General features: G+C 37.2%; 1 protein-coding gene across 1 annotated transcript; it reads right to left on the bottom strand.

Annotated features, from left to right (window-relative positions):
* Positions 1-2930: 2930 nt before the first annotated feature.
* On the bottom strand, positions 2931-14468 carry LOC139129974 (fatty acyl-CoA hydrolase precursor, medium chain-like). The gene is made up of 8 exons (XM_070695682.1): positions 14040-14468; positions 10599-10761; positions 9537-9614; positions 9319-9437; positions 8126-8293; positions 7055-7698; positions 4611-4786; positions 2931-4051 (listed from the first exon to the last, which is right to left on the bottom strand). Exons 1-8 carry the CDS (start codon positions 14391-14393, stop codon positions 3894-3896), a joined length of 1860 nt encoding a protein of 619 aa, XP_070551783.1. The 5' UTR covers positions 14394-14468; the 3' UTR covers positions 2931-3893.
* Positions 14469-15998: the final 1530 nt, after the last annotated feature.

The following is a 15998-nucleotide window of genomic DNA, read 5'->3' as shown; positions in this document are numbered from 1 at the left end:
ATTGTTTGTGTCGAATCATCCTGAAGCGTGTAGCGTATTTAGGGAGCGTTCAGTTATTATGGCCGGGGGTGGACCGGCAAAATCCAGGGAGGGGGGGGGGGTCACCTGAAATTTGAAAACTGCAAAGGGGGTCATGTATTTTTCAAACAGCTCAGAGGGGGGTCACTTAATTTTCATAAGTATCCGTCCCGTCAAAAAGCAGTTTCAGTGTTCAGAAATATTCTGGGAGATAAAAATGATTCGTTGCATGATTTCATTCTCTGAAGTTATTCACCTGTAAATCTGAACAAAAGTATAATTATCTGTCACACGAACATCTTGACTTGACAACTCTGAGGCTTGTCTTATTGTAAATCAAGCTCACTGCACTGAGGGCGATGAACAATTTCTATTACTTACGTATTAGAGATATAGCAAGTTTTGTCAGGGAAATTATTTAACAGTTACCCGTACTGAGACTACTAGTTCCACGAAAAGTTAAATAATACTTTAAGGTGAAATTCCAATATCATAAATGTTGTCCACATCTGAACTTTTAAATACCCTATTTAAATCAAGTACATTTGTATCAATTATCAAACACCTATAAAAGCACAAATTAATTTAGTTTAGCATTGTAAAAAATTATTCTTAGTTTTCTCATAGACTCCAGTGTACAGTGGATCAGCATTTCGATGAAATTCCAAAATCTCATTTCTTGCACACATATCAACCTTTAACCATCCTAGGCTAAGTACTTTAAAATGAATTATCAAATGTCTATAAATACACAGATTTTGATAGTTTTGTATTGGAAAAAAATTATTCATACTTTCCTCATAGACTCCCATGTATAGTGGATGAACATTTTCAGTGAAATTCCATAATCAGATTTCTTGTACACATAATATGCACCTTTAACCATCATATTCTAATCAAGTACAATAATGTTAATTGTCTGTATATGCATAAGTATACCAAGTTTTTCATTGGAAAAAAATTATTCACAATTTTATCATTGACTCCCATGTATAGTGGATTAACATTTTTGGTGAAATTCTAAGGTCAAACTTTTTGTCCACATGCCAGTTGTAACAACCCTATTTCATTTAAGTACATTTATGTAAATTATCAAATATCTATAAATGCATAGATATAGTTTTGCATTGAGAAAGTATTACATAGATTCCTCATACATGTATGAGAAAATATATGTATATAATGTATTGTGAATCAACATTATCAACAGCTGATTTTTAATTAAATCGAAATATCAAAATATGTACACACACGCTTGCGCAAAAATATTGCGATCCACCAGTAATTTCTGTCCAACCCCTTTGAGGGGTAATTTCAAAATTATAGCAAGTCAGAATGGGAAATCTGAGCATTAACACCTTTTGACTTTGTAATGAAGGTCATTTGAAAAATCTAAGCTCTTTTTTGGGGGATTCTATCGCTCCATACCCCTGAGGTGTTTGTGTGAGTAGCTAATTTACTCAAGCAATGGGGGGGGGGTGAAATTTTTGTTATCTTGAAAGGGGGGTCATCAATTTTTTGGTACATTGGGTAGGGGGGTTCACTTATTTTGACTGATGCGCAGGAAGAATTTGCCGGCCCACCGCCGGCCATAATAACTGAACGCTCCCTTAGAGCTGTTTTCAGGCTTCACGTCTCAATTTCTCAATTCACTTATGAAGGGGGTAAGCAGCAACTTTTAATTTAAGACATAATCATTGGTAAAGTCTTGATGGTTTACTTCTGATTCTGTACTTTGCGCGATATGAGCCCGTGATTACATTCCCATAATATATATATATATATATATATATATATATATATATATATATATATATATATATATATATATATATATATTAACACAAATTACTGCAGGTACAAAGTAATAATATCTGTTACTTAAGTTTCAGGCATCCTGCAATCTTCAAACAGAAGTATATAATAACTGGCATTTCTGATTTCTCTCCAGGATGAAAGTGAGATCCGGAAAACGAAGGGAATGTCTTCAACTTGAGTCGCCTTCATTCACTTGCTCTTGAAGACTGAGTTCGCCGGAGAGTGGGTCATGTGATACAGGTAGACATTCGCGCCGGCCTGCGAGTACGTACAAGTTGACATCACCGACGGACAGACGAACAGCTGGTCGCCCTGTGCCTGAGAGAAGGATTTCTCGTCGATCACCTCATCTGAACCGGTTTTCGCCAGTCGACGTACATTAGCATTATGGCGCCAACTGCTGCCGGGCTGTGTTCTAAGGGGCCGTAAAATTATCTGGAACTGTTACATTTTGTCGTATTCGGCTTTACCATAGTTACACATGTATCTTTCGTTGAACATGTCTTCCTTCAAGAGAAGCCCTCGTCGGCCATGGAAGCGATCAGTGGGCTCAACTTCGCTTTCGAGAAGTTTTTGGTGGGAATGAAATCTTCCTGTTTTCCCAGCAGGAAGTAGCCATCAACAGAAGGAATAAATAGGACAGCTTCCACCTCCTTAACCAAAGTTGCTATTATAAATAAATAAAATCAAATGGAAATATATCTTCATTTATATCTAACTATCTAAATAGCTATAACCTTGAATTGATTATATTCATTATTTTATTCTTGCATAGCACAATATATACAAAAATGGAATCAATAATTATAAAATACATTATAAGCGATTACATTGTTCCAGCTTACGTATGTGAAAGTTTGTATATACTATTGATAACATAGGTTAAAATTTTATTACTTTAAATTTTGCAAAGTCCTTTCGAGTGAGCGATGTTTAAATTGGTTCTTTGTCTTGACATAGGAAATTATAGTGTGTATTTTATCTGCGGTCAGAAAGTCATGAAGTCCTTTTAAAGAAAATGACAAACTCAGTAAACATATTTTCACGCCATGTATACCACAACTATCTCACTCAAGCACAACTCTAGAAAAAGCGCCAAAAACCATGTATCGTTTTCAAGTAAATGTTTATTTGTCTTTGTCGTGATGCAATACACTGAACACTTCGATGCAGATTTCACTTCTATAGAGTTAATAACTATCATGATATTTATGTACATTTATCAAACAAGGATAGCAGAGAAACGACTGTTCTTCTTAAAGGCACAGATTCCTTATCAGCTTTATCTCAGAGCAAATTGACTAAGACTAACTGTGGACAACTTTCAAAGGAGAGCAAAGGATTAAAATCACATAAACAGTCAATGTAAACAACCACTAATGCTAGAACCAGGTATTGAGGACTGCCCCTTTAATCATGTCACTGTCATAACATCAATGTCATTGGCGCTATATTTGAGGTTGAAAGTTCTGTGTTGTGTTAGAAAGCAGAGTTCATCGAACCCTGTGTTTTTCTCCTTTCATTTTCTGAAATAACATAACTCTTTTATCAAAAAACAACAATAATTTATGTTGTTGTGATGTGCAAATATTTAAGAAATGTGAATAAATAGGATGGGCTTAGTTTTAGAACACAGTGACTGGTCTGCTGTCCTCTATGAAGAGAAGTTGCAATACATCACACAGATGAAATAAAAGTCTTGAAACTTTGCTAACTCCAAGAGTTTTAAAATGAACCCCTACAGCCGGTAGATCAGAAAGAATTGCAAAAAAAAATTGAGTCCGAATATCTGTCCCAGAGGCGCATTTTATATATTTTTATGAAACTATTTCATATACATCAAAATTGTATAGATATCATGAACGTGTAAACGTGAACAAGCAGGCATGTTACGAAATATATCCGAGAAAGTGACAGAGCTTGTAATGCTTGTCAATTCATAGATGATGAATAGCACTAGTAAGTTACGTTATTGACAAAATGAGGCCTCTTCCAAAATTATTAATATGATTAGCATTTTAAACAATATTGTGTCGTATATCTAGTCACGGCACAAGTTACTCATTACAGGGCACCACAATGTTGCAGACAAGAAATGCCATCAGTACCGCAGCAAAAGTGATTCGAAGTGAAAACCCGATGGCGTGAACATCACCAGCAGTACAAGCTACAGATCTGTCAATGTCTTCTTCGGTTGGCGTGGAACTCTCGTCTTCTATGAAAAAAATGAAATAAAACGTTAGACAAAAAAGCAATGACTCATTTTCAGCTAGTCGGACCTAATGAATACGACTCATCAAATGTTAGTCATATTTTATTGGACACTAGGGTGGTTGCGAAATTGAAAGTGACTACCTGTGTGGCAAAGTGTTGAGTTCATGAGGAATGATCACTTTTTGGAGCGGCCGTGGACTGATAAAGAAAACGGCAGTAGCTCCAGTACTTCAATCAATACAACCCAGACAATGAACCAGAAAAATTCATTAACTTTGTGAGTACAAAATGTTTTATGAACCTCCCGATCGATATAAGTAAACAATTTAATTGCACTATTGCGTACCCAAGCTTTATCTTTCATAAACATGTTAATGTTTGTAACTGGAAGGCCTTCTCAAGAGATTATGATACAGAGTAAACAAAAGTTGGGATGAGCTTATATGAATATTAGTATATGATTAGTTTAAGTTAGGTTCATGGAGAAACGCGTCATACAATAAGATCAGGAATATCCCGACTAGAGAGGTATGCCAGTGATAGCATTCCATGTTACATACCTGTGCGTTTGACAACTTTTGGAATGAAGTCATTCCAGAGTGCACACTCCCTGGACTTCAGCGCTCGGTTGTTCTTCATTTCCAGGGAAAGTTCTTTATAGGCCAAGCCGGTTACATTAAACTTTGGCCAATCATCCTCCGACATTTCCGCCTCATCGCCGGATAGGTTGGGATTGCTGTAGGTTGTTGGAATATCAAAAGAGTCATTCACAGATACGTTCACATGCATCAGTTGTTGGACCTAAAACGATTGGGTTGGTTTCAACAGAACAAAAGTTATAATGAAGAAAGTTTGTTTTCAGGAAACGTTGACACATTTAGCCAAACAAGCCTTCACCTTTATTATATCGGCAATCTTTCGTTGATTGATATTCAGCAGGAAAACATTAATATTATATAAACCAGCCATATTAAAGGCCCTTGTGGTAGAACGCGCCTTGGGGACAGATATTTTGACTCTCAAATTTCTACAATTCTTTTCTGATCTACCTCTGGTTGGGGGGAGGGGCGTCATTTTAAAACTCTCGCAAAATGATGGGCCATTTGTTCCGCCGGTTCCAAACTTTGCATGGTGACCCCTGATTTTTATCGTTGATTTGGTAAGATAAATGTTGAAAGATTCCTTGAGGAAAAAGTTATTTGAGCAAAAGTTTAAGTCTTCATTTTAGAGGTGCAACCTACCTTAAGGAATAATACTGTAGCTTATAATGATATTATTGATTGTGCCCATTGAATAAATTTTCTCGACATTTAACCCTTGCGTTTGTCGAAATATGCCTACCAATATATTGCATCGTGCACGATATAATTTAACTAAAAGCAGTCTGGACTATGATGAAATTGTCAACATATTTTCATATCGCCTGATTGTTCTGTATGAATTTTGCCAGTAAAGACTGACAACGACTTTGGGATACAGTAACGAAATGTTCTCTGAACTATCATCAATCAGCGTGTGATACGATGATACTTAATGTCTTGTGGCTGCATAAGTCGAAGCTCCCTAAGGTGGCCAAGTAGACAACACAACACCTTCACTTAATTATTGGTACTTAAAAACAAACGTAAACGAGAATAATGGAGAACGCTATAGTGTACAGTGAAATCCCCATTGGGTGACCAAATAAAAGCTTCCGTTTTACGATACGATACGATACAAACATGTTTTAACTCTCATCAATCATACCCTAGATACAGTGTTTGCATCGGTCTTAGGAGCCACTGGCAACCTTTGAGCAGAGTTTCGACAACTAACTCCAACAGTGTATAGGAATTCCTATGGGCACTAACTGTGCTCCTTTGCTTGAAGACTTATTTCTGTTCTCATTCGAGGTAGAATTTATCCAGAACCTAATCAAACAGAAAAAGGTCTCTGTAGCTCGAACTTTCAATCGAACATATAGATACATACTAGATGATGTTATTTCAATGAACAGTAAATATCTTGCTATGATTTATCCTCCAGAATTGGAGATAAAACAGACTACAGAAACGGCCTTTTTTGTTCCATATCTGGACATTTTACTTGAATTTGACTCTAATGGTCACCTTCCTACTAGGCTATATGACAAGAGAGATGATTTCAACTTTAGTATAATCAATTTTCCACACCTCATAAGTAATATTCCACTCTCACCAGCTTATCGGTATTCCCAGCTTATTCGATATGCTAGAGCATGCAGTTCATATGGTGATTTTGTAGAGAGACATGGCCATCTGTCTTACAAACTGTTAAATCAAGGTTACACCAAAGCAAGACTTGTCTCTACATTCAAACGCTTTTTTGGCAGGTATCGCAAGCTGGTAGATAAATACAATATCTCTCTTCGACAAATGATCACTGATGGCATCGGTGACATTGGGCCTTAGTTAGTGACCACTACCTATCTGACTTATAGATTGATATATGGCGGTTGCCACATGTGGGGCAGGATGCGCTTACTATTTTCGAAACACCTGACATCACTTCTTGGTCTTCTGGCCAGAGGTCCCTATATCTTTCTTTCATGAATATGACTTTGTTTGTGTACCGTCTATTTACTATCTCTTCTGTGCTGTTTTGTGTCTATGTTTACAACTATTGTCTTACAAATTCTGACCTACTGTCATTGGATTATTCGATTGGTATGATTGCGATTATTTTCCCTTTAATAACCTGCAGATTCGGTTTCACAGGCTGTTTTACGCTGCTAGCGCTGTCTTGCTCTTATATTGGTGGTGTAAGATTTGTGTATGTTTTGGATATGTTGTCATCATTCTAAAGTGTATGGGATATTTTAGGTATATTTTTTCTTGTTCTATAATTTAGTTGATGTGTCTTAATCTTGATCATTAAAAAGACTAATTAAATGTTTCTTCAGGGACAGTAGGTGCAAGGGTTCAAACGTCCTCTTTTCGATGCACTCGTTACCTGAAAGCGGTAAATCTTATCCAAACTGTCTTACCCTGTTTTGGCCATGTTTGTCCAGTATGTTATAATACTGAGAGACATGTTGACTTCCTCGGGGGCCAATGGCCAATATGGAAGTGGATTGAAATGCGTTCCAAATACAAAAGGAAGGTCTTCGGCGTGTCCAGCCTTCACCCACTGGATCCGAGACAACGGATTGGCTGGCGCGTGGGTCATGTGATACATGTAAACGTTGGCACCAGAGTTTGAATACGCTCGGGCAGACTTGTCTGCAGGGCATACGAACATGTAGTCGCCTTGCATTTCGATGTACGCGTCTGCATAATTTGTGTCGTTGGCGGCGACATCGGCCCAGGGGATATACATCAGCTGGATAGCATCTTGAGCTGTAGGGTTGTGCTTAAATGAACCATAAAGCAGGAGCAGGTACAACTGTCCGTACTCGGCTTTGCTCACCGTGGGCTCGGAAGCAACTGCAAGAGTAGGTAACAACGCGGCCAGGAATGGTGTGCCTTCGTTAGCGTTGGTCCCGATCAAAATGTCTACATTCGTCTTGTTGAATCTCCCTCGACTGAGCAGATCGTCCGGTTTGGTGGTGACGAACTGACCGTCCACAACTGGTTCGAAGGGTAGGGCAATGATATCCGTCTGTATACCAGGAATTGTTGCAAGAAAACGCTATTGAAGGGAGCATTAAATGAGGATAGAATGTTACGGCCTGTTGAATATGTTGTTGAAATTGGAGATACAATCACGGGTTGAGCGAGCAACACAAGTTCAAGCTTTTTTAATGCATAAAGGTATTCATCATATCGTTCAATCAATGTTATCCTCGCATTATACGAGCCATTAATATAATAGTTTCCCGGTCACACCTTCAAACAAATGTTTCATAACACATTTATAATACAATACATGTAATATTTGACAGTACCATTATTGATCACGTTGGTTTTCAAAAATTGCCTGCTGCAACCATCGACCATCTGCTGACTATATTTCAGAGATACTTAAAATTATACAGCACAAATTGAAAATTGTACATCGTGGACAATCATTAAGAATTGTGATACAAAGCCCGAATATGAATAATGACGCAAATTACCTGGTCTAGTTTTTCTCTGAAGTGCTCAGCAGGCACACTACGCAGACACTGAACCAAGTCTTCAGAGTTGTCCTCCTCGCATCCTAGTAGTTGACCGACACCGTGAGCGAAACTGCTTAGCATCGCTGCGTTGTCACGTGCACCACTAGCAAGTAATGCTGTTCCACTCTGTTTGTGATGACGTATAAAAAAAATTGTCGTTTATCAATATTTTGCTATCTATAGCATTAGGAAGTATAAATAATGAATGAAATATTTAATTTTCATCAACAGTGTTCATAATCATACATTTATTAATTTATGTTGTATGCTGACAATCCTACGTTATTTATGCCCATTACTGATATATCTAATTGTGTCAGACTGCAAAGAGACATCATTCAAGTTGTTAAGTGGACAAACAAATAGAGATTGTCATTAAATGTTAAAAAAGTGTTCCTGTATTTAATTCACGATTAAACAAAATGTCAATATACTAGTATTTCGTTACAAACGTGATAAATTTTTTTAATGTTCAATCATAGTTAATAGGGAAACTAGAAAGAGCCCAAGTTAAATTTATCAAATATATTTGCCTCCGTTTATAGCAGGCTTAGTTGATTAATTTTAATTAATTAAATAGTAATTAATTAATTAATTTATTAACTAAACAGCGTGATCTTACGCCCTTTAGTACATTTAGTAAAGTGTTTATTTTCTGTGAAATTTATTTTCGCTGAAACTCAGGAACTCACACCAAAAAGCAAATTGAGGACAGAGTCGAATTTCCTCATAAAAACCATGGCAGTTAACCTTTTATTGTTCAGATACTTAGCTTTCAACAACATCATGACAAAATGACTTAGGTTCAGTGCTGCACAGAGATAGTTATTCCATTGGAATGCCCCCCCCCCGGAATGCCCGTCGACTATACAATATAGCTAGTTGAATATGTTTTTGAAGTTGGAGATACAATCACGGGGCGAGCAAGCAACACGAGTTGAAGCTTTTTGAATGCATAAAGGTATTACATTACCGTAAATCAATATTATCTTTTCCAACCTCTGTTATACGAGCCATTAATATAGCTTCCGTTCAATTTGACACTCTGAGAGTTTACCGTCAAGAAATGCCAGACTTCGATGTCAGACGTCTTCAGGTCACTGATTTGTCATACAGATTAAACTTACAATATTTATGCTTGGCGAACTTACCTGCAGTATGACACGGTGGAAGAGCCCGTCAGACATCGGAGATAACAGCAAATAGTCGACGCTGGCGGCCCCGGCACTCTCACCGAATACGGTCACTCTATCTGCGTCCCCTCCAAAAGCTGTGTACAAAATTAGAAAAAGGGATCAAATGACAATATTCTATTGTCATGAAAAGTTTGAACGGCATGGGGGGAAAAGAGATGGACTGTAACCATTACCTGCAATGTTGTCTTGCACCCACTTTAAAGCGGCCAACTGATCTAGCAATCCATAATTTCCGGGGGCATTCTCATCGCCTGTTGTGAAGAACAAGTAAATACATCAAGTCTGCCATTCACAAAAAAGTGATATAAGTGTTGTTTTTGCAAAAGCACATAAATAGGTATGGAATATCTCAAGTACAAAACCAAAGTACTCAACATATGATGGTTGGTTTTATCCAGGGCACCTAGCAAGTGATACAAAATTGGGAGATGCAATTTTTATCTAATGGGACAACTCATAGTCAGTGTTGATAATTCATCATGTACCTATTATCTTTTGGATGGTAGGAAACGACAAAAGATGTACATGTACTTCTAGGGAAACCACGGCAAACTTGCAAGCAGTCAGTAAATCATCCATCACGTATCATTTGCTCTGCTTTGAAAGTGCGTAGCATGTTTTGTTTTTTTTTTTGTTTGAATAACAAAATGGTTGTCAAACTAGTCTTGCACAGTCGGATGTAATGTGCAAGGCAAAAGCAATATTCTCATTACTTGCAAATGCTGCAAAACAAATGATACCCAATACTAGGAAATCACTTCCGCAGTAATAGTAAGACTGCGCTTGAACAACTGTCTAGCAACATACACCAGTTAAAACAATACCAATCAACACCAGCGTACAATAGCCCTTGTTTTTGCAGAAGACATGCAACCCTTTGAGGTTGTATGCGCCAAGAAAAGTGAAAAACGTAAACCTTTGCTAAAACTTTCCTCTGTAAAACTTTCAATCATTGTGTTACCAAATCAACAGTAAAAATCAGGGGTCACGGTGCAAAATTAGGTACGTAAGAGACAAATTACCCAAGAGTTCCCCATATTTGGAATTCAAAATGGCTGTGTTAACTCTTTGCAGGGAAAAAACAAATTTAGATTTTCGAAATACCAACGTTTATTGCTTTTTTTATACCAAGAGCTTTAAAATGAACCCCCAAAGGTGACAGATCAGAAAAGAATGGAAAAAGTTTCAGAGTCTGAATTTGTGTTCCCAAGGCTAGTCTACCTCAAATGACTCACCTGTGGAAAAGAAGCCGAGCGCAAAGAGTCGATAGTTCAAGGATACAACAATTACATCACCGATCGCCGCCAAAGCGGTTCCGTCATACAGGCCATCATTTGTAGCTGAACCCCTTGAGAAGCTGCCGCCATGGATCCACACCATCACTGGTAATTTGGTGGACTGTAACGAGAAATATTGGTTGTTTCAGCAGACTTTGCTTACGATTGCATCAGCCAATTACGCCATGGTGAATACATATTATCCAACATCCTTGTGGATTTGACCAATCAAGTAAAGACTATATAAATGATACGTCATAATGATGCTTGAAAGGAAATTACCAGCATCTTTAGATCAGCGATCAAGAAGTTTAACATTGTAGTAAAGTTGATTCATTACACACAGCTACATAAGATTTCGGAGTTACTTCACAGGCCAGTAACTTTCACCATGGTCGATAGTGATATCTAGTGATGAACAAGCGAGGGCACATTTACTCCAAAGCGATAAAGTGGACTAGCCTATCAGGACAGTTAACTAGCTAAACTGGTGGATTTCCGAGTTCCTAGTATTCGTTTATTTACTTGTTGTAGTAACGGTGCCAACAAGGACACTGGAGTAGCTTGCTCTTAATGTACTTTAAATTTCAAATCACTGCAAGGCTACGAACTCAGAGCAAAAGTTTAGCATTTTGAATGCAAGCTTTGAATACAAAATCTTTATGTAAAGGATGAGTTAAATCGATTGATACTTAGCTTGATTGGCGGAGACTGAGTGGTTATGACATTGCAGTACTTTTAGACAAGAACCCTTAATTAAGGACAGACTGCATTAACTTGCACGGTACCTGAAACGCGGGTCCGTGCCTGACCAACTCGGGTAACAAACAGAAGACTTTTAATCCCCAAAGGTGTTAATGTTCCATTGTTATGTTTATCCTATCCAGCTGGTGCCATTGTAGGAAAGGCAGGTCTGTGAAATTAATCCTCTGATAACAAAGTAGGGAAGTGGGGTTTTCCAAAGTTAATAGAGCTTTCCCGTAATGATAACAAGGAAACAATATGATCACATTATGATCCAGCTTGTATTTTGACTTGGTCTACAGTGATGTTTTTGGTCACCCAGTGTAAGAGCACCAACAATACTGTAAACACGTCACGGTGCGAGACATCAGTGGCAAATGATAATATTCCGGAGGCACCATTAAAGAACGTCGTGCTATTTGCGAAAAGTCAGCCATGAGAGTTTTCAGGATGTAGTTGATCTTGAATTTTATGCAGGCGATGGAAAGATTCTTTGTCAATGTGACTTACTGGTTGGAAGCATAATTCGTAATGAACAGTTTTGTTTTTGTGTTTCTGCCCATTCTGTGCGAGTTGAGGCAGATACATACACACATAATATTCGCGCTGAAAGAATTTCTCTTTATTGTAAAACGGGGTTGAAGTTGAATCTCACTTTTGTTTGATATGTCCATTTTATATTGATTTTTAAAAGTATTTACCAAGGTGCTTCTCTACTCCACTTTCCACTGTTAAATTTGTCAAATTACTGCAATCTGAAAATTATTCCATTATACTTAATTAATCAACATTTATATTGTAGGCCCTGAAGAAACTTTCTGACTAGTGCAATACTTAATGTAACAACAAGTTCTGTGTAACTTGATGATTTTTTTAGAACACATCAGTCTATTTACAGTGTCTTCAGAGATGTAACTATATTTTGTGCCAGTGGACTATAGTATATGAATAAACAACAACAACAACAACAACAACAAAAACACAACAACAATAATCATACTACTACTACTACTACTACTACTACTACTACTACTACTACTACTACTACTACTACTACTACTACTACTACTACTACAACAATGCGCCAGATACTGTGTATTCTTTTCAGCTGCAACATTCTACAGAGCACAATTATTTTCTGTGTAAAATAGAAAAGGTGCAATTTACAAGTACTTGATAATGGTTCATCATTATGCATGTTTACCAGACAGAGTAGACACCATCTGGAGGGACATTTTGAGCATTCCACAAACCAATCTTTGCTTCATGTTATTGTGATCTCATCATAAAGAAAGAAGGGGGTTTACAATGGCGCATTATGCACGGAGCCTTTCAAACTAGTTTTTTTTTGTTCCGTTCTGGTTTCAGATACAAACTGTTCTCTCTGTAATGACATAGATTCACTTTTACATACTTTCCTTGAGTGTCCAAACATTCAACAGCTTCTAGCTTTTATTTCAACTGTAACATCTCGTTTAGTTTTACCTGGACAAGCTGTAAACATTCAATGGTTTTTCATTAATCCTCCTGTTAAAAACTCTGTATTTATTCATAGACGTGCAATGTCTCTTTTTATTTACCTTTCTACAATGGCTAAGTTGTGTATACATTTAGCAAGAAGAAATGTGTTTAGAAACCAGGGTCCTGTTGATCCTTTGGACATATTTAAAAGCAAGATTTTCACCAGATTGAGACTTGAATTTGAATATTATCGTCTCAATGAAAATTTACATTCTTTTAATGTTATTCGGGCTTTTGATGATATTCTTTGTGACACTCATGATGGTCAACTCAATTTTCACATTTAAGAAACTTCCCTGCTTTTGTGCATCGCTAGGTTGTGTCATCTTTGAAATATTATGTGATAGGTTTAAGATATGTCTTTCTTGCTGACATTTTCTTTTGTCATTCATGACGTTTTCTGTACAATGCCGACCATCACTTTAGAGTGATTTTCTTTTATTTGTATCTTATATTTCCTTTGGTTCCTGCCAATGTAAACATTTCATTTTACACTTTTAGTATGTAGGGACCTGTGTGAAATAAAGATATTTGAAAAACTACTACTACTACTACTACTACTACTACTACTACTACTACTACTACAATATGCTTCAAAAACAGTGTCATAGGCTTGTATCTCAGCAGTTTTAAAACCTTGCATTGAAAAAACTCTCTCAAAAGGCATGTTACACGCTCTATTTCCATTCCAGTGCCTTTTGAATACAGCCACTCAATAATGTCCACAACAAACAACTCTGACGTCAGAGATCAGGACCTATTGAACTATATGCCCTGCAAAAGAGACCTTACGTTTTTCTCAATTTCTTCTCACCCATGCTCATTTGACCTATATGGAGCAGTGTTTATGGCCTTTACCATAACACCTAAAAAAACTGTGACTATGAGATCGGTAGTGTGTGTGTATATATATATATATATATATATATATATATATATATATATATATATATATATATATATATATATATATATATATATATATATATATATATATATATATACCATTTACTCGGACTGAATTCGAGTTAAGATGATATGGTAAGTGAATATTTGACGACTGTTTTACTTGTCAAAGCTTAATAGCTTTGTACATGCGTATCTTCACTAAATTCTGTGCAACATGGGACTTACGTTTGCCAATGGCGAATACACATTCAAATAGAGACAATCTTCACTCTGTTGTTCTTGCAACGAGTTAGAAGCCTTTGTCTGGATACACGCAAACCCAATATCAGTCGCATTGTAAATCCCAGGCCAGGGGGCTTTTGGCTGAGGTGGTCGGAATCTGAGGTCACCAACCGGTGGCTCTGCGTACGGTATCCCCATGAAGACGTGCAGCGTACGGTTGACATTGACGTCCCCGTGTGAGAATTCCACGGATTTGCCGACCAGCTTCCCTGTGCTCACTTCTACAAGAGGGTCATCAGCGTAAACGTAGTTCATAAGGCCTAGGACCAACAGCAAACTGATGTGAAAAAGCATCATGGCTGAACGTTAAGTTTTCAGACAGATGCTGTTCGACACTTTGTCAATTGGAATGTGCATGCATGACCAATAGACTGGACAATATGTATAAGTTATAGGGTAAACCCCTCCCACACAACAGCCCTGTTAACGTTCGTTGCGGGACACAAAAGGCCGCCAGCTCATTGGAAATTCATAATGGCCCTTGAGTGACAGAAGGCATCAATTAGGTCGGCTGCTCCGTTCCGAGTGAATGATTCTCAAACAAAATTTATTGTTGGCATACCATAAAAATAGACTGCTTCAGAAACACCTAGACCGTAGAAGACTAACAATGCGCAGAAAAGAAAGTTTTACTCATGCTCAAAATTTTACAGTGCATTTCTGTTGTCTGTTGTTTGTGTCGACTCATCGTGAAACGCTTGGAGTATTAAAAGCCTTTTTCAGGCTCAACGTCTTAATTTTCCATTCTTTTATGAAAGGGATACGCAGCAATTTTTAATTGCAGACATAATCAAAGGTAAAGTTTAGATGCGCTTCTTCTGATTGTATTCTTTGTGCGATATGACCCAGAGATTTCATTTTCATGCATGTGATTGTGGAAGGATATATATATATATATATATATATATATATATATATATATATATATATATATATATATATATATATATATATATATATATATACATACACACACACACAAAGTAATAATATCTGTTACACAAGTTTCAGGCATCCTGCAATCTTCAAACAGAAGTATATAATAACTGGCATTTCTGATTTCTCTCCAGGATGAAAGTCAGATCCGAAAACGAAGGGGACGTGTTCAACATTAGTCGCCTTCATTCACTTGCTCTTGAAGACTGAGTTCGCCGAAGAGATGGTCAGGTGATACAGGTAGACACATCAGCATTGTGGCGTCAACTGCAGCCGGGCTGTGTTCTGGGAGCCGTACAAAATATCTGGAACTGTTACATCTTGTCGTATTCGGCTTTACCATAAACATGTCTCTTTCTTTGAACATGTCTTCCTTCTAGATAAGCCCTCGTCGGCCATGGTGCCGATCAGTAGGCTCAACTTCGCTTTCGAGACGTTTTTGATGGGAATGACATCTTCCTGTTTTCCTAGCAAGAAGTGGCCATCGGCAGAAGGAATAAATGAGACAGCTTCCACTCCTCAACCAAAATTGCTATTACAAATAAATGAAATCAAATGAAAATATATCTTCATTTATATCTATCCTAAATAGCTTTTGATGATATTCATTATTTTATCCTTGCATACCACAATATATACAAAAATGGAATTAATAAGCGATTACATTGTTGCAGCTTACGTATGTCAAAGTTTGTATATACAATTATGACAAAAATGGGTTAAAATTTTACTTTTAATGTTGCAAAGTTCCGTCGAGTGAGCCATGTTTAAATTGGTTCTTTGTTTTGACATAAGAAATTACAGGGTGTATTTTATCTGCGGTCAGAAAGTCGTGGTCCTTTTAAAGAAAATGACAAACTCAGTCCAGTAAGCATTTTTTCACTCCATGTATAACACAACTATCTCACTCAAGCAAAACTCTAGAAAAAAAACGCCCAAAACCATGTATCGTTTTCAAGTTAATAT

Source organism: Ptychodera flava, chromosome 3, assembly GCF_041260155.1.
Source record: "Ptychodera flava strain L36383 chromosome 3, AS_Pfla_20210202, whole genome shotgun sequence".
NCBI classification, from domain to species: Eukaryota; Metazoa; Hemichordata; class Enteropneusta; family Ptychoderidae; genus Ptychodera; species Ptychodera flava.
This window is presented reverse-complemented; position numbering and strand designations above follow the sequence as displayed.

Coding starts and splice junctions, on each gene's coding strand:
- LOC139129974 (XM_070695682.1), bottom strand. CDS start 14,393: ATGATGCTTTTTCACATCAGTTTGCTGTTGGTCCTAGGCCTTATGAAC. Junction 10,762..14,039: donor TGTATTCGCCATTGGCAAAC/GTAAGTCCCATG, acceptor TTCTCGTTACAG/TCCACCAAATTACCAGTGAT. Junction 8,294..9,318: donor TCCACCGTGTCATACTGCAG/GTAAGTTCGCCA, acceptor CATCACAAACAG/AGTGGAACAGCATTACTTGC.